Below are 19,669 nucleotides of genomic sequence, written 5' to 3'. Positions count from 1 at the left end.
TGATAGGACTTGATTTTTAGGTTATAGACTTTAGAGACTATGTGGGTACTTTGAATTGCATTGATCTCCACTGTAATGAAAGGGAGTCTGCTAAAAAAAAATTAAATGTAATATGGAACATATAATAATTATGATAATGATAATAATAATAATAATAATAATAATAATAATAATGATGATGATGATGATGATGATGATGATGATGATTGTTATTATTATTATTATTATTATTAATAATATTATTATTATTAAGGTGGGATGATACTTCAATTTCAGAGACAATCTGTGGGAGATTTTTGACTCTTCACTACTATGAAGTAGAACTAATAATGTCCATGAGTTTGTAGATATTTGAAGGCAATCTTTAGAAAAGATGTGCTGAGTGTGTTTTGTGAGATGTTCCATCTCCTGCTGAAGAACCCTGTTTCACAGTCAGGAGAACCCCCCAAAGAGAGAACAGTGCTCACTACTGTAGTGTTTTGGAGTTGATGAGTTCAGCTGAGTGCAGCTTTAGCAGCTGTTCTCAGATCAGTGAGAGTTTCTGAGTCAGAGCAGTTCCTCTACAGCTGAGGGAGGTTTTTGTATTGCGCTCTAACACTGTGTGAACGGTCTGCTGTAACCCTGCTGACAGTAATAATCTCCTGCATCTTCAGGCTGAACTCCACTGATCTTTAGAGAATAATCAGATCCAGATCCACTCCCACTGAAACGACCTGGAACACCAGACTGACGGTTAGTAGCATAATAGATCAGGAGTTTAGGAGCTTCTCCAGGTTTCTGCAGATACCAGGCCAACCAGTTGTTAATGCCCTGACTGGCTCTGCAGCTGATGGTAACAGAGTCTCCTGGTGAAACAGTCTGAGATCCTGGAGTCTGAGTCATGATTATGTCTCCAAATGACCCTAAAGAAAAAAAAATAGAGAGAAAAACAAGTCAGAACATTTCAGAACATCTTCTTTTAATTTTAATTCAGCTATGATCAGAAAGAAAAGTGAGTTAATGCGGCCCATAAGAACTGAAATATAACCCCTGATATTTTTACCTTGAGTCCAGAGGGTGAGCGTCCAGATGAAGATGGAGACCAAAGTCATGGTTGCTGTGGGTGAAGTTTGTGGGGCAGCAGCTCTCAGTCATGAAGTGTTAAACTCACAGGACTATAAACACTAGCAGAGCACTGAAGCATGGGCTGATCATGCAAAGTGGAGCCTCTATTAGAAGTGAAATATTCCCTTTAATGTCCAGCAGAGGGCACTCTCTTATTGTGCAGTTCTAACTGACTCTGCCTTTCATTTGAGGGTCTCTGCAGCTACGACTGCCACCCAGTCTGTCTGGATCAGGGCTGGAGGACTTTCTGGTGGAGGAAACAATGAAAACAGTGAGAACCTTTACATCTAAAATTTTTTGAAATACTTTTATCTAGAACATTTTCTACCAATTTAAAACTGTATATTTAGCCTTTCTGAAGTTCAGTTTGTCTGTTGTGTAAATTCTAAAGGACCAAGCGAGTCCTCAGTTTAGATATTTCACTGCTTATAAAATAATCCTTGTTGGGAATAAAAGGCAGAACGTGTGCAGATCTACAGTGTGTAGTTTATTCCATTATTAGATGATTGTAGAACCCATTAATATTGTATTATAGGTCAGAAATAGTGCGTGTAGAGGCTGAAGAGAGCGGCGTGTTTAGAGCAGGAGGTTTTTGTACAGCCAGTAAACCAGTTTGTATCACTGTGGTACACTTTTGGTGGAGGAACCAAACTGTCAGTTGGAAGTAAGTCCACTTTTCCTCCTTATTCAAAAGGAATCTTTTATTAAAATGATTATGGATCAACAGTACAGACGTACTTGATGTTCTTCTAAATCAGTTCTGATCCAAATTTGAATGTATTTCATTAGAACTTGGCTGAAGTGTGGCGAGCGTGGAGCTTTAGGCTTTACCACGAGCTCCTGTTTCTGAACTGGATTTCTTTTCTTTAAAACACTAATATTTCCTAAAGGTTTCCTGTGAAGTGTTCAGTAATGACATTTCTTTAAAAAGATCAGATGTAGATCTGGATTGTAGTGTCAGTGTTGGGCTCCATTACAGCAGTTCTGTCTCCATCTGGAAGCCACAATATGGAGGTTATTATGAGCGGCGTTTTCGCTCTAAATCTTTGAAGCCATAGTACATGGAGACTGCAGCTCCATTTATTTAGGGATTATTTATTGTTTTGGAGGAAATAAAATCATGTTCCATTTCAAATTTCCCATCACAGGATGTGCAGAGTGTCTGAGTTTTACTGAGTGAAATTCAGTAATATTTTCTAATGAAAATGGAAATGAAGTGCAGCTATGAATGTGATTGGAAATATGAGTTTGTGTGTGAAACGGTTGAGTTTAAGGTTGTAATTAGAGTTTGGTTTTTAATGCATCACTGAACTCAGTTGTGCTCTGTTAGAAATAAGGGAAATGAAACTGTGTGTGTGTCCTAGGTGTGACCGCGCCCACCCTCACGGTCCTGCCCCCCTCCAGCGTGGAGCTGCAGCAGGGGAAGGCCACACTCGTGTGTTTGGCCAACAAGGGCTTCCCCTCAGACTGGAGGCTGAGCTGGAAGGTGGACGGGAGCAGCTGGAGCTCTGGAGTTAGTCAGAGCCCCGGGCTTCTGCAGAAGGACAACGGCCTCTACAGCTGGAGCAGCACCCTGACCCTCCAGGAGGACCAGTGGCTAAAGAAGACAGTGACCTGTGAGGCCACCAAGGACTCCCAGCCTCCTGTCAGCCAAACCCTGAGGAGAGAGCAATGCACTGGGCAGTGAGCGTCCACGTGTGTGTTGGAGCTGCTAGAGCTCCTCTTGATCTTCATTGAGCTCAAACATGGCTCTGCTTAATGCTCTGATCTTCATCTCATCACTTCATCATCACAATAAAGAGCTTCAGTATTAATATCTGCAGTCTTTCCTTGTTTATTGTGTTATTTTCTTTATACTCAACCAGCAACAATAAACATGTAAACATTTCTTTGATCTGTAATTTACTGGAATCAAGTTTGTTTATTTCTCTTCGAAAAATAAAGCTTGTAGATTTGATTAACTGCAGTTTTTCCACTTTTGTGTCATGATTTTTTGAAGCTTTATTGTAAAAAGATTATTGATGAGACACAATTATTTATTTTTTAAACAGTTGTAAGAAACATGATTGTAGTTCATAAAACTTTCTATTATTAGAAAATCAATAAATGAACCAATACAAACTCACAAAAATAATAAATATACAAATAAAACCACAAACAAATATTTATCAGGATAACAGTTCAACTCTGTCCCAATACAATCAAATCATTAATCAGTTTTGTATAAATGTAATGTTTCTGATTCAGAGACTCTAAAGAACTCTTGACTCTATCAGCCACTTTCATTAACCTGAAAACACTGATGCATCACACTGTTGTCCACCCAACCAGGCACTATTTGTTTTAATGAAATTGTGTTTTTAATAGTAATAAGTTTCCTTTTTATAGCTCCTTCCTCACAAGGTTAGCTTCCTCACAAGGTAACAGCTGGAGCTGTTACAATGAACCACTGTCTGAGGATGATCTAAACTGGGGTGAAGAAAGCAGTACCAGAAGACCTGAGTGTACGAGCTGTCGTGTAGAGATATTCATAAACACACTAATCAGCATTTCTGCATCACTGCTACTGAGCATGAGATGGACCCTGGAAATGTTATAGAGGAGACTGAAGGTGGTTTAATCAGTGAGCTGATATGATAATCAACAGAACATGACAAATTAAATATGTCACCTAGATCAGAAACAGGTTCTGAGGATTTTACATGAACTCCATCAATGTTAAAGCTCATATCAGAGTAAGCACAAGTAAATATTTTGGGGGCAATTTGGACATCAGTCTCATCAGAGTTAAGCATAAGGAAATTACAGCTCAACAGACAGTTAGAGAGGGAGAGGGCAAGAGATTAGAGGAGTTGAAGCTGATTTATATCTGTTTCTCATTCACATAATAAAGAAAACTGAGTCCATGCTGCTTAATTATACGGCCCTATGAAAGTCTGTAAATTATAAAGAGGAGAGGGCCAAGGACAGAACCCTGGTGAACCCTTTGAGCAACATAAGACACATTTTCAGTAGTTTAGCAGCGAAAGGGAGATTCGAATTTGGTCTGAAATTATTTAAACCAGTTGAATCTAAAACAGATTTCTTCATGACCGGCACAACTGCAGCAGGTTTTAGTTGGAACAGGACAATTCCAGACATTCAAGATTACTCAGGGGATAAGAGGGAGTAGAGATAACTGGAAGACTTTTGTTGGTATGGCACTGGAAGGATTTAACTGGAATGTTGTGGTCTCCCAGATAAACTCCTGAAAGGTTATATGTAGACGCAATTTTATACTAGCAAAACAAGACTTAGTACTTGTGTCATGATTGGCCCCTCCCAGTCTTCCATGTGCATTTGTTTACATGTTTGTTTTGTATCCTCTTGGTTCTGCACCCGTGTTTCTTGACACCGCCCTTAATTGTTCCCACTTGTTTTCCACCTGTGTCTTGTGAACCCTTGTTATCCCTGTTTGTATTTCAGCCCTGTGTTTTCCCTAGTCTAGTGCTGGTCTTTGTGCGATATGTTTGATGTGTTGTATTGTCTTCTCAATTTGCAGCTCCCATTGTTTGTTTAACCTGTTCATTTTTGTCATGTCTGTCCCTCCTGCTCTCTGTGTTGGCTCTCTGAGCCTGGACCGTCTCGACCCTGATTCTGGATTTGCGCTTAATAAATCTCACTTTTCTCCACAAATGCGTCCATCTCATCGTTCCTCCCATTACATCTTACTGGCAAAACCCTTGTTGGTAAGCAAAGAGGTCAGATGTTTCTTGTAGTTGATGACCAGGTTTGTGCACATATCAGGAGGAAGTTTGGTCCACTCTTCTTTGCAGATCATATCTAAATCCTTAAGGCTTTGAGGCTGTCACTTGGCAGCTCCCTCCACAGGTTTTCTATGGGATTAAGGTCCGGAGACTGGCTAGGCCACTTCATGACCTTAATGTGCTTCTTCATGGGCCACTCCTTTGTTGCCTTGGCCATATGTTTTGGGTCATCGTCGTGCTGGAAGACCCAACCACAACCCATTTTCAGTGTCCTGGCAGAGGGAAAGAGGTTTTCACTCAGGATTTTATGGTCCATGGCCCCATCCATCCTTCCGTCAGTGCAGTGAAGTCCTGTGACCTTAGCAGAGAAACACCACCAAAGCATAATGTTTCCCCCTCCTTGCTTGATGGTGGGGATGCTGTTCTTAGGGTCAAAGTCAGCATTTCTCTTCCTCCAAACATGACAAGTTGAGTGGATGCCAAAGAGCTCAATTTTGGTCTCATCTGACCACAGAACATTCTCCCAATCACTCTCTGAATAATTCAGATGTTCATTGGCAAATGTCAGATGGGCCTGCACATGTGCCTTCTTGAGCAGGGGGACCTTGCAGGCACTGCAAGATTTTAATCCATTACGGCGTAATGTGTTACCAATAGTTTCTTGATGACTGTGGTCCAAGCTGCCTTGAGATCATTAACAAGCTCCTCCCATTTAGTTGTAGGCTGATTTCTCATCTTTCTCATGAACATTGATACCCCACGAGGTGAGATTTTGCATGGAGCTCCAGACCGAGGTCGATTGATGGTCATTTTGTGTTTCTTCTGTTTTTGAACAATTGCACCAACAGTTGTCTCATTCTCACTCAGCTTCTTGCTTATGGTTTTGTAGCCCATTCCAGCTTTGTGACAGTCTATAATCTTGTCACTGACATCCTTAGACAGCTCTTTGGTCTTGCCCATGGCAGAGAGGTTGGAGTCTGATTGATTGATTGATTGATTGAATCTGTGGACAGATGTCTTTTATACAGGTGACAAGTTGAGACAGGTGTCTTTAATGGTTGATAGGGGATCAAATACTTATTTCACTCAATGTAATGCAGATCAATTTAAATATTTTCTGTAATGTGATTTTCTGGATTTTCTTTTTGATATCCTATCTCTCATTGTTAAAATAAAGCTACAATTATTATTTATAGACTGTTCATTTCGTTGTCAGATGGCAAACTTACAAAATCAGCGAGGGATCAAATAATTATTTCCTCCACTGTAATGGAGGAGTTTGGTGATGTAAATCCTCACACTACTGAGTTCATAAAGGCACAACCCTTTTAATGGTAACAATTTATATCATTAGTCTTTGCTTCATGAATGAATCTTTGGTTTAAGTAAATGTGATTATTCAGTAATCAGCTCCACTCATATGTTCTAGAGTGAACTGTGCTGAAGGCAAAAGAACCAATACTGATTAAGATCATGATGACCAGCTGGTTTGAGGTCAGTGAGATTCTCCTGGATGAAGACATTCACAGGTTTTTTAATGAGAGGTTTGAACTGATTTTATGACACTTCATTTGATGGTAGTTAGATTAGGAGTTAGGAAAGTTCTAGTTGTTCCACTGTGGAAAGAGGAACCAGTAAATGTTCTTCAGTGCTAGAACGCATTAGTGCTGCTGCATAGTTTCCAGTTCTTTTGAGTTCAGTCTGAGTTCTTTACTGTGATGAATGGTGATGGTCAGTGTTGTTAGAGAGGGAGCTCAGCTGGAGATTCAGTGCAGGGCTGTGTGTTGATCTTGAGGGAGTTTGGCTGAATGAAGCTGAACATCTGGTGAAAGTGCTGCTCTATTCTGGGAGAAAGAGGACGACTCAGGCCTGTTCATGCAGATCTGAGTTCCACCCCACTGCTCTCTCTCTCTCTCTCTCTCTCTCTCTCTCTCTCTCTCTCTCTATCTCTCTCTCTCTCTCTTTCTCTCTGTCTCTCTCTCTCTCTGTCTGACTGTTTACTGCTTAAAACTGCTTGTTTGTGTTCAGCTGGGTGGGCTGTTGTGGGGGTGGGTTTCACTTCTTCCTTTAGTGCTGATAACTGTGGGTGTGTTGTGGTCTTAGTGTATCAAACCTCCTTCAACTCATTAGGGAATCATTAAGCTCTGCATCAGGTCAGTCAGGTGTGTTAGAATAAGGATACAGTAATATGTAGAGTTTTCAGTCTCCAAGACTGGAACTGACCACCACTCTGAGTGAATCTGCCACAATAAAACAGAAAGGCAGAAAGATCAAACCGTCAAAAATGGTCAAATCCAGGTTTAATAAATCTGCTAAAAATTTGGCAAGATTTTACAACATCCATCCATCCATCCATCCATTTTCTAAGCCGCTTCTCCGCCAGGGTCGCGGGGGGGAGCTGGAGCCTATCCCAGCAGTCTTCGGGCGGAAGGCAGGACACACCCTGGACAGGTCGCCAGCCCATCGCAGGGCAGACACACAGACACAGACAGTCACTCACACACTCACACCTAGGGGCAGTTTAGCATGTCCAATTGGCCTGACTGCATGTCTTTGGACTGTGGGAGGAAACCGGAGAACCCGGAGGAAACCCACGCAGACACGGGGAGAACATGCAAACTCCACACAGAGAGGACCCTGGCCACCCGGCCGGGGAATCGAACCCAGGCCCTCCTTGCTGTGAGGCGACAGCGCTACCCACCACGCCACCGTGCCGCCTGATTTTACAACATGAGTATTGAAAACAGGTCAGCAAACAAAGACTTCAGACAATTGTGATTGTACTTGCTCTTATGAATGTTATTCTGAAGCATTCTTAGAACTTCTTCAGCTAAAGATGTGATAAATACCTTAAAGCGGCTTTATTCTGTGTACAAATTGCCAGGAAAAGAAAGTAAATCACCCACTATGCTGAATAATGTTCTAGATAAAGGAGATCCAGTTTAAGAAAGACAGACACAATTTTAGACTTGAGCAAAGGGAATTGCAGCTGACACTGACCCATTTATATCATATGGCATTTATTGGTTTAAAGTTATGCCTTTTGGACTCTTAGACACCAGACAAATTTCAGTGTTAATTACAGTTTTGAACCAGGTTTTCTGAGATTTAATGCCATTCTCCAGGTGAGAGAAATATGCACTATCAGGGAACTAGGTTAAAAATACTGCCCAAGAGGATGAAGCCTCACAGAATTCTTTGGTGAAACTAGAGGTAATCTTGGTGTCAGCATAACCTTGAATCAAATAAAGCATCTAAACCTTCCTCTGTCTTGTTGACTGGAACTATTATTTATACCAAACTTGTCTATCATGACAGTTGCTTTCACTGACCTCAGAAGAAAACCAGCATGATGAACTGCAAGAGATCACTAGTCTGGATTCACCTCTTACTTTAGTGCCTCTGCCTCCAGGATGTGAGTCAGCTATCCTGATCTAACTGTCAGTGTATCAGAGTCACAGTGCTGTGTGGTTTAGTATCCTAAGCTGGTGTAAAAGAGACTCAGTTCAGAGTCTAATGTTGCTGATTAACAGACCTATGGAGTCTGAAATGGATCATGATGTGATGGTCCTGTAGAAGACCATGTAGTGAGGTTCTTCTGAGGGAAGTAATGGGAGTGTAAACAGTGTAATAAGTGCAGTGGGGAATAAAGCTCCAGCTGATTCTCCTGGGCTCTTTATCACAGTGTACAGAGAGTAATGGTGCAGCAGGAACATGGCCAGTGAGAAAACCCACAGCAGCGTTCCTGCACGCCTCCCAGCTCCACACTCCAGGATCAGTAGTGGGAGTTTTATTGATCAGTGTGGGAGGGTGGATCTCCAGGAGGCTGCTGGGAGGGGCTGAGGTGGGCTGTGGCTTCCCCTGCTGGTCAGCGTGCCTGTCAGACTCCATGGTGGGTCACTCTGTCTAACAGCACACCAACTGCTGCTGACCACTGTTTCCATCAGGTCCAGTTAGACTCTTGGGAAGTTCTGCACTGTAGGAACACAGAACAACAGTGTAAGTCGTGTAGTGTGAAAGGTGTTGAGAGAGAAAGAGCAGCTTCAAATCAGACTCCAGTGAAAGTGTTGATACTTCAGTCAAATCATGACTGAAGTAGCAGTAAAAGTACAACTGGAGTAAAAAAGTATCAGATCTAAAATCTACTCAAGCTCTGAGTTTCTCTATAGAACTCAGTCCTGAACTGTGAGTTTCAGAGCTGGACCTCCAGTTCAGGTCATTAATGTCAAAACTCCGTCATAAATAAATAAATAACAGGAACAGTGATCTGCTGTAGATGTTAAATGTTGAGTGGACGGGATTAATTTGGATTAAATCACATGAAAAAGTCTAGATTGTGAGATTAGCACCTCTAAGGGGTTTGTAATGTAATGTTAGCGCTAAGCTAACGGTGCTGCACATGAAGATTTTATAACAGCTCTAATTAAATTAAACCCTGATCTTCAAACCTTATAACAGACATATTTTACATGTTTTTAGCGTCTGTGTTTAAGTTTACAGAGACTTCAGTAAAGATCTGAACTTAATGGCTAAATCTGAATATTATTGAAGAGCCTGAATGTCATGTGACAAAAAAAAGGCTGAACTGAACTTGAAAACAACAATTAAACTAACATTTCATTTGAAGTCCTTAATTTAATTGAATGAAAACATTTAAGGCATTTAATTATTTTAGGCTGAAGTGACAATTGTTTATATTTATATATATTTTATTTTATTCAAGTATTTTTTAGTTTGAACAGACAAACTGCTGTTTACAGTCTACTCACCTCTGAATATGATCTCCTACTAAAAGCTGATGAGTCTGAGTTTGTTGAAGGACTTCTTTAGGGACTCCCTCTTTCTCAGGACTGAGAGAAACATCCATTTCATAATCTGTCCAGATCCTTATAATAAACTTTAGAATAAATGAGACTGGAGCTGAACTCTACAGCTAGTTCCAGACCTGTGGAGATCAGGAAATAAACCCCTAAAATCACAAAGCATTTCCAGTCTAATGAACAGAAGAACAAACTCCATCTAAAGTCCTGATTTCCACAGAGTGTGTTATTGTGTGTGTCCATCCTCCCCCTCAGCACCTGCAGTAGAGTCCAGCTGCAGCAGTGCAGTCTCTGTGCAGCTGGACTGAGGGGGGTTTTTGTGCGCTTACTAAACACTGTGGGAACACCCAGCTACCACTGATCTCATGAAAACTCTGACAGTAATAATCTCCTGCATCTTCAGTCTGTACATTACTGATGGTCAGAGTGAAGTCAGATCCAGATCCACTGCCACTGAAACGAGCTGGAATTCCTGACTGTCTGTTGTTAGCAGCCCATATCAGGAGTTTAGGAGCTTCTCCAGGTTTCTGCTGATACCAGGATAGATAGTGATATGTGCTCCAAACATACACTGCAGTGCTGGTTCTACAGCTGATGGTCACTGAGTCTCCTGGAGAAACAGTTTTCACTGCTGGAGTCTGAGTCACAGTCACCTGACCACTGGATCCTGAGAAAGTAAAAGAAAAAAAGGATGAAAATATTTAAAGAAATATTGTATGAAACGTAAAATACAACAAAATGTACATCAAACAGGACAGACATAAATTCCTACAAAGACAAATGAGTGAGTTACCTTGAGTCCAGAGGGTGAGAGTCCAGATGAAGATGGAGACCAAAGTCATGGTTGCTGTGGGTGAAGTTTGTGGGGCAGCAGCTCTCAGTCATGAAGTGTTAAACTCACAGGACTATAAACACTAGCAGAGCACTGAAGCATGGGCTGATCATGCAAAGTGGAGCCTCTATGGAAATGGACTCACCAAACACCTCCATAATAAACACGTCTGATTATTCAGATCTGATTAAAAAGTATCAGCTCAGTTCTGTTCATTCAGTGTTAGACGTTCATTTCTAAAGCTCATCAATAGTTGATGAGTGTAGAAGAGCTCAGGGTGAACAGTGAGGAGTGATGGAGGTTTATGTACAATGACTTCACTGAAATGTAGCACTGTGGTTCTCTTTCAGTGGAGGAACCAAACTCACTGTGAAAAGAGACTTTTATTCTATTTAAACAGGAGATTCATTTAATCCCCTCATTATCAGCTGCAGATCATGATGACCAGCTGGTCTGAGGTCAGTGAGATTCTCCTGGATGAAGACGTTCACAGGTTTTAATGAGAGGTTTGAACTGATTTTATGACAGTTCATCTGATGGTAGTTAGATTAGAAGTTAGGAAAGTTCTAGTTGTTCCACTGTGGAAAGAGGAACCAGTGAATGTTCTCCAGTGCTAGAATGCATCAGTGCTGCTGCATAGTTTCCGGTTCTTTTGAGTTCAGTCTGAGTTCTTTACTGTGATGAATGGTGATGGTCAGTGTTGTTAGAGAGGGAGTTCAGCTGGAGATTCAGTGCAGTGCTGTGTGTTGATCTTGAGGGAGTTTGGCTGAATGAAGCTGAACATCTGGTGAAAGTGCTGCTCTATTCTGGGAGAAAGAGGACGACTCAGGCCTGTTCATGCAGATCTGAGTTCCACCCCACTGCTCTCTCTCTCTCTCTCTCTCTCTCTCTCTCTCTCTCTGTCTCTCTCTCTCTCTCTCTCTCTCTCTGTCTGACTGTTTACTGGTTGAACTGCTTGTTTGTGTTCAGCTGGGTGGGCTGTGGGGGGCTGGTTTCACTTCTTCCTTTAGTGCTGCTGATGACCATCAGTGTGTCAGTCAAATAATAACCTGTTTTATTTCTACAGCACCTTTATTAAACTCAAAGCAGGTAACAGTGAAACAGAACGAGTGCAGAAACAAACAGAAAGAGCTCTAACATACAGGAGAAGAGCATCAGCTCCATCTGAATGAACATGTAAAGGGAGCTAAAGCACTGAGTGAACAGGGGGGTTTGAGTTGTGTGTTAAAGACAGAGATAGAGGGGAGTTCCAGAGGTTTGGAGCTGTTCCACTAAATTCTCTCCCACTGACTGAGGACAGTCTGATTCACTCTAATCAGACCAGCTCCAATAGTCCTGAGTGTCTGAGCTGGTGTGTAGAGATGGAGCAGGTCAGTAAGGTATGAAGGTCAAGGCCATGTATGTCTGTGAAGGTCATGAGCAGCAGCCTGTATTGACCACATAAAGGGGCAGATAAGCAGTGTAGGTTATGGAGAGCAAGTGTGATGATGAGAAATGAGGGAGGAATGAAATATGACACCATGATTATGATCAGATTGTGAGGGTTTTATCTAAACTCATCAATATCAACATACTTTCAGAGAGGGAGGTGATACAAGTATTAGGGTAATAATTAGAACATCAGTTTTATTTGTGTTGAATTTAAGTAAATTAGAGCTTAACCAAATCTTAACATCACAGATACAGGTACTTAGAAAGGGAGTTAATATAGATTTGGATATCAGAAATTTAACAATGAACACATAATCCATGAATTTGACTATTGGACAGCATATAAACTATGAAAACAGGGGGGCCCATAACAGAACCCTGGGGAACACCCAGAGCATCAGGAGCAGTGGGGGGGATTTGTGTTGCTGTTTAGTGAAGAGCAGAGATGAATATTAACTAGTTATATTTCCTCAACAGTTCCATGTATTAAAATACAGGTGATTTGTTTTCTCCTGACTGTTTTCAAATTATAATACTTTCATTTCCACTCAAGTAGAGTAATCTACTTTTTACTGAGTTATTCATATTTACTTCATGATTCATTTGTTAAATTCCATTTTATCTCATTGGTGATATCTGTACTGCTTTGTGATCGGTCACATCTCTTTGAAGTCAGAGTCCATGGTGGATCACTCTATCTAACAGCACATCAACTGCTATTGACCACTGTTTCCATCAGGTCCAGTTAGACTCTTGGGAAGTTCTGCACTGTAGGAACACAGAACAACAGTGTAAGTCATGTAGTGTGAAAGGTGTTGAGAGAGAAAGAGCAGCTTCAAATCAGACTCCAGTGAAAGTGTTGATACTTCAGTGAAATAATGACTAAAGTACTATGAAAAGTACAATTTTAGAGATTATTTTCTCCAAAAGATCCCAGAAAGGTGTTAATAAATAAACTTCTTATGCATTTTGTGGTAAAATAAATTACTAATGCCCCAAAATGAGAGGTGTGAGCAGCAGCAGACCAGCCCAATAATGATTAATGCAGAAACCCTCTACATCACTCTGTGAGAGGCTTTAGTTTATCTTATCAACAGCTCTGGCGATGCTAGTGCCCATAAGGGGTTTGTAATGTTATGTTAGCACCAAGCTAACAGTGGTGCATGTTAATATTATATGGAACATCTTCCTTAAACAGACCTTCCAAGCTTATAACAGACATTCTGTCTACATATTTTAACTGTGTTTCTGTTTTACAGGGACTTCTTCAGTAAAGATCTGACCTGAACCTGTATCTCTGTAATGTTATTGGAGGAGCCTGTTATCACTTCTGTTCAGTTTCAGTGACGTAGTTTCATGTTCCAGACCTACAGTGATGGTATTTTTATCATTCCTGTAACTAACTTTGATTATTTGATTAAAAAAGGAATTTGTAGTTTGAAATGAATTCTATATTTTGAATAAAACAAATATAAATTGTTCATTATTTTGCTATTTTGGAAAGGCTTTTGACGGCATTTGACCTACACAAGCAGAGAATAAATGAATTTATGTAACTGATGTTTACAGTGACAGTTTATGTGTATAAAAATTAAAATCTTTTAAACCTGAATGTTTTTTAAAAGAATGCAGTTTTTTAACTGGAGCTTGGCTGACCAGCTTGACATAACTGCTTAGTACTCACCCTGTAAAGATCATCTCCTACTAAAAGCTGATGAGTCTGAGTTTGTTGAAGGACTTCTTCAGGGACTCCCTCTTTCTCAGGTCTGAGAGAAACATCCATTTCATAATCTGTCCAGATCCTTATAATAAACTTTAGAATAAATGAGACTGGAGCTGAACTCTACAGCTAGTTCCAGACCTGTGGAGATCAGGAAATAAACCCCTAAAATCACAAAGCATTTCCAGTCTAATGAACAGAAGAACAAACTCCATCTAAAGTCCTGATTTCCACAGAGTGTGTTATTGTGTGTGTCCGTCCTCCCCCTCAGCACCTGCAGTAGAGTCCAGCTGCAGCAGTGCAGTCTCTGTGCAGCTGGACTGAGGGGGGTTTTTGTACACCTACTAAACACTGTGGGAACACACCACCACTGTGATAACTCTGACAGTAATAATCTCCTGCATCTTCAGTCTGGACATTACTGATGGTCAGAATGAAGTCAGATCCAGATCCACTGCCACTGAAACGAGCTGGAACACCTGACTGTCTCCTGTTAGCCCAGTAGATCAGGAGTTTAGGAGCTTCTCCAGGTTTCTGCTGATACCAGGCTAGAATGTAATCACTACCATCATAGTATACTGCAGGGCTGGTTCTACAGCTGATGGTAACTGATTCTCCTGGAGAAACAGTTTTGACTGCAGGAGTCTGAGTCACGGTCACCTGACCACTGGATCCTAATGAATAAATAAATAAATACATACTTATATAAATTAAACAATAGAAATAGTTCATTTCAAAACAAACATAGACATTTAAGGTTCATACTTTACATAATGAGTTTTCCAAAAAGAAATCAGTGCATTTACCTTGAGTCCAGAGGGTAAGAGTCCAGATGAAGATGGAGACCAAAGTCATGGTTGCTGTGGGTGAAGTTTGCGGGGCAGCAGCTCTCAGTCATGAAGTGTTAAACTCACAGGACTATAAACACTAGCAGAGCACTGAAGCGTGGGCTGATCATGCAAAGTGGAGCCTCTATTAGAAGTGAAATATTCCCTTTAATGTCCAGCAGAGGGCGCTCTCTTATTGTGCAGGTCTAACTGACTCTGCCTTTCATTTGAGGGTCTCTGCAGCTACGACTGCCACCCAGTCTGTCTGGATCAGGGCTGGAGGACTTTTTGGTGGAGGAAACAATGAAAACAGTAAGAACCTTTTCATCTAAAACTTTTAGAAGAACTTTTATCTAGAACATTTTCTACCAATTTAAAACTGTTTATTTAGTGTTTAGGAAGTTCAGTTTGTCTGCTGTGTAAATTCTAAAGGACCAAGCGAGTCCTCAGTTTAGATATTTCACTGCTTATAAAATAATCCTCTTTGGGAATAAAAGGCAGAACGTGTGCAGATCTACAGTGTGTAGTTTATTCCATTATTAGATGATTGTAGAACCCATTAATATTGTATTATAGGTCAGAAATAGTGCATGTAGAGGCTGAAGAGAGCGGCGTGTTTAGAGCAGGAGGTTTTTGTACAGCCAGTAAACCAGTTTGTATCACTGTGGTACACTTTTGGTGGAGGAACCAAACTGTCAGTTGGAAGTAAGTCCACTTTTCCTCCTTATTCAAAAGGAATCTTTCATTAAAATGATTATGGATCAACAGTACAGACGTACTTGATGTTCTTCTAAATCAGTTCTGATACAAATTTGAATGTATTTCATTAGAACTTGGCTGAAGTGTGGCGAGCGTGGAGCTTTAGGCTTTACCACGAGCTCCTGTTTCTGAACTGGATTTCTTTTCTTTAAAACACTAATATTTCCTAAAGGTTTCCTGTGAAGTGTTCAGTAATGACATTTCTTTAAAAAGATCAGATGTAGAGCTGGATTGTAGTGTCAGTGTTGGGCTCCATTACAGCAGTTCTGTCTCCATCTGGAAGCCACAATGTGGAGGTTATTATGAGCAGCGTTTTCTGCTCTAAAGCTTTGAAGCCATAGTACATGGAGACTGCAGCTCCATTTATTTAGGGATTATTTATTGATTCCATTTCAAATTTCCCATCACAGGATGTGCAGAATGTCCGAGTTTTACTGAGTGAAATTCAGTAATATTTTCTAATGAAAATGGAAATGAAGTGCAGCTATGAATGTGATTGGAAATATGAGTTTGTGTGTGAAACGGTTGAGTTTAAGGTTGTAATTAGAGTTTGGTTTTTAATGCATCACTGAACTCAGTTGTGCTCTGTTAGAAATAAGGGAAATGAAACTGTGTGTGTGTCCTAGGTGTGGCCGCGCCCACCCTCACGGTCCTGCCCCCCTCCAGCATGGAGCTGCAGCAGGGGAAGGCCACACTCGTGTGTTTGGCCAACAAGGGCTTCCCCTCAGACTGGAGGCTGAGCTGGAAGGTGGACGGGAGCAGCTGGAGCTCTGGAGTTAGTCAGAGCCCCGGGCTTCTGCAGAAGGACGACGGCCTCTACAGCTGGAGCAGCACCCTGACCCTCCAGGAGGACCAGTGGCTAAAGAAGACAGTGACCTGTGAGGCCACCAAGGACTCCCAGCGTCCTGTCAGCCAAACCCTGAGGAGAGAGCAATGCACTGGGCAGTGAGTGTCCACGCGTGTGTTGGAGCTGCTAGAGCTCCTCTTGATCTTCAGTGAGCTCAAACATGACTCTGCTTAATGCTCTGATCTTCATCATCACTTCATCATCACAATAAAGAGCTTCAGTATTAATATCTGCAGTCTTTCATTGTTTATTGTTTTATTTTCTTTATACTCAACCAGCAACAATAAACATGTAAACCGCTCTTTGATCTGTAATTTACTGGAATCAAGTTTGTTTATTTCTCTTCGAAAAATAAAGCTTGTAGATTTGATTAACTGCAGTTTTTCCACTTTTGTGTCATGATTTTTTGAGGCTTTATTGTAAAAAGATTATTGATGATACACAATTATTTATTTTTCAAACAGTTGTAAGAAACATGATTGTAGTTCATCAAATTTTCTATTATTAGAAAATCAATAAATGAACCAATACCACTCACAAAAATAATAAATATACAAATAAAACCACAAACAAGTATTTATTAGGATAACAGTTCAACTCTGTCCCAATAAAATCAAATCTTTATTCAGTTTTGTATACATGTAATGTTTCTGATTCATAGACTCAAAAGAAGTCTTGACTCTATCAGCGACACTCATTAACCTGAAAACACTGATGCATCACACTGTTGTCCACCCAACCAGGCACTATTTGTTTTAATGAATTGTTTTTAATAGTAATAAGTTTCTGTTTTATAGCTTCTTCCTCACAAGGTTAGCTTCCTCACAAGGTAACAGCTGGAGCTGTTACAATGAACCACTGTCTGAGGACGATCTAAACTGGGGTAAAGAAAGCACTACCAGAAGACCAGAGTGTACGAGCTGGTGTGTAGAGATACTCATAAACACACTAATCAGCATTTCTGCATCACTGCTACTGAGCATGAGACGGATCCTGGAAATGTTATAGAGGTGACTAAAGGTGGTTTAATCAGTGAGCTGATATGATAATCAATAGAAAGTGATAAATTAAATGTGTCACCTAGATCAGAAACAGGTTCTGAGGGTTTTAAATGACCTCCGTCAATGTTAAAGCTCATATCAGAGTGAGTGCAAGTAAATATTTTGAGGGCAATTTGGACATCAGTCTCATCAGAGTTAAGCATAAGGAAATTACAGTTCTCCCAACTTGCTGATGAATTATATGGCCCTGTGAAAGTCTGTAAATTATAAAGAGGAGAGGGCCAAGCACAGAACCCTGGGGAACCCCTTGAGCAACATGAGAGACATTTTCCAGTAGTTTAGCAGCGAAAGGGAGATTCAAATTTGGTCTGAAATTATTTAAACCAATTGAAATTATTTGAATCTAAAACAGATTTCTTCATGACCGGCACAACTGCAGCAGGTTTCAGTTGGAACAGGACAATTCCAGACATTCAAGATTACGCAGGTGAGAAATGGGAGTAGAGATAACAGGAAGACCTTTGTTGGTATGGCACTGGAAGGATTTAACTGGAATGTTATGGTCTCCCAGATAAACTCCTGAAAAGGTTATATGTAGATGCAATTTTATACTAGCAAACAAGACTTAGTACTTGTGTCATGATTGGCCCCTCCCAGTCTTCCATGTGCATTTGTTTACATGTTTGTTTTGTATCCTCTTGGTTCTGCACCCGTGTTTCTTGACACCGCCCTTAATTGTTCCCACTTGTTTTCCACCTGTGTCTTGTGAACCCTTGTTATCCCTGTTTGTATTTCAGCCCTGTGTTTTCCCTAGTCTAGTGCTGGTCTTTGTGCGATATGTTTGATGTGTTGTATTGTCTTCTCAATTTGCAGCTCCCATTGTTTGTGTAACCTGTTCATTTTTGTCATGTCTGTCCCTCCTGCTCTCTGTGTTGGCTCTCTGAGCCTGGACCGTCTCGACCCTGATTCTGGATTTGCACTTAATAAATTTCACTTTTCTCCACAAATGCGTCCATCTCATCGTTCCTCCCATTACATATTACTGGCAAAACCCTTGTTGGTAAGCACAGAGGTCAGATGTTTCTTGTAGTTGATGACCAGGTTTGTGCACATATCAGGAGGAAGTTTGGTCCAGTCTTCTTTGCAGATCATCTCTAAATCCTTAAGGCTTTGAGGCTGTCACTTGGCAGCTCCCTCCACAGGTTTTCTATGGGATTAAGGTCCGGAGAGCGGCTAGGCCACTTCATGACCTTAATGTGCTTCTTCATGGGCCACTCCTTTGTTGCCTTGGCCATATGTTTTGGGTCATTGTCTTGCTTGAAGACCCAACCACAACCCATTTTCAGTGTCCTGGCAAAGGGAAATAGGTTTTCACTCAGGATTTTATGGTCCATGGCCCCATCCATCCTTCCGTCAGTGCAGTGAAGTTGTCCTGTGACCTTAGCAGAGAAACACCCCCAAAGCATAATGTTTCCCCCTCCTTGCTTGATGGTGGGGATGCTGTTCTTAGGGTCATAGTCAGCATTTCTCTTCCTCCAAGCATGACAAGTTGAGTTGATGCCAAAGAGCTCAATTTTGGTCTCATCTGACCACAGAACATTCTCCCAATCACTCTCTGAATAATTCAGATGTTCATTGGCAAATGTCAGATGGGCCTGCACATGTGCCTTCTTGAGCAGGGGGACCTTGCAGGCACTGCAAGATTTTAATCCATTACGGCGTAATGTGTTACCAATAGTTTCTTGATGACTGTGGTCCAAGCTGCCTTGAGATCATTAACAAGCTCCTCCCATTTAGTTGTAGGCTGATTTCTCATCTTTCTCATGAACATTGATACCCCACGAGGTGAGATTTTGCATGGAGCTCCAGACCGAGGTCGATTGATGGTCATTTTGTGTTTCTTCTGTTTTTGAACAATTGCACCAACAGTTGTCTCATTCTCACTCAGCTTCTTGCTTATGGTTTTGTAGCCCATTCCAGCTTTGTGACAGTCTATAATCTTGTCACTGACATCCTTAGACAGCTCTTTGGTCTTGCCCATGGCAGAGAGGTTGGAGTCTGATTGATTGATTGATTGATTGATTGATTCTGTGGACAGATGTCTTTTATACAGGTGACAAGTTGAGATCAAATACTTATTTCACGCAATGTAATGCAGATCAATTTATATATTTTCTGTAATGTGATTTTCTGGATTTTCTTTTCGATATCCTATCTCTCATTGTTAAAATAAAGCTACAATTATAAGTTATAGACTGTTCATTTCTTTGTCAGATGGCAAACTTACAAAATCAGCGAGGGATCAAATAATTATTTCCTCCACTGTAATGGAGGAGTTTGGTGATGTAAATTAGTATTTTAGTATTTTAGTATTGTTTTATTTTGATGTATCCAAATGACTATTGATTCACATTTATTATTATTGTTGCTATTTCCTGTTTTGTAAGGTGACCTTGGGTTTTTGAAAGGCGCCATGAAATAAAATGTATTATTATTATTATTATTATTATTATTAAATCCTCACACTACTGAGTTCATAAAGGCACAACTCTTTTAATGGTAACAATTTATATCATTAGTCT

At 40.7% G+C, this 19,669-nt stretch overlaps 2 long non-coding RNA genes and 2 gene segments (V, D, J or C); 2 read left to right on the top strand and 2 right to left on the bottom strand.

Moving 5' to 3' along the window:
- The first annotated feature begins 975 nt into the window (after positions 1-975).
- LOC119264331 lies at positions 976-2,992 on the top strand. The segment is given in 4 exon segments: positions 976-991; positions 1,296-1,375; positions 1,660-1,768; positions 2,469-2,992. Coding segments are annotated over 4 exon segments (528 nt in total).
- Positions 2,993-7,853: 4,861 nt separating this feature from the next.
- On the bottom strand, positions 7,854-9,653 carry LOC119264395. Its single transcript, XR_005131005.1, has 2 exons — positions 9,620-9,653; positions 7,854-8,826 (listed from the first exon to the last, which is right to left on the bottom strand). It is a non-coding gene; the product is annotated as an uncharacterized LOC119264395 (long non-coding RNA).
- A 2,379-nt stretch (positions 9,654-12,032) lies between these two features.
- Positions 12,033-13,695, bottom strand: LOC119264392. The gene is made up of 2 exons (XR_005131002.1): positions 13,618-13,695; positions 12,033-12,701 (listed from the first exon to the last, which is right to left on the bottom strand). It is a non-coding gene; the product is annotated as an uncharacterized LOC119264392 (long non-coding RNA).
- A 1,012-nt stretch (positions 13,696-14,707) lies between these two features.
- LOC108416396 lies at positions 14,708-16,465 on the top strand. The segment is given in 2 exon segments: positions 14,708-14,792; positions 15,866-16,465. A coding segment is annotated over 1 exon segment (282 nt).
- Positions 16,466-19,669: the final 3,204 nt, after the last annotated feature.

The sequence above is a fragment of the Pygocentrus nattereri genome, chromosome 11 (assembly GCF_015220715.1).
Source record: "Pygocentrus nattereri isolate fPygNat1 chromosome 11, fPygNat1.pri, whole genome shotgun sequence".
Taxonomy (NCBI): Eukaryota; Metazoa; Chordata; class Actinopteri; order Characiformes; family Serrasalmidae; genus Pygocentrus; species Pygocentrus nattereri.
The sequence above is the reverse complement of the archived record's forward strand: the minus strand, read 5'-3'. Positions and strand labels throughout refer to the sequence as shown.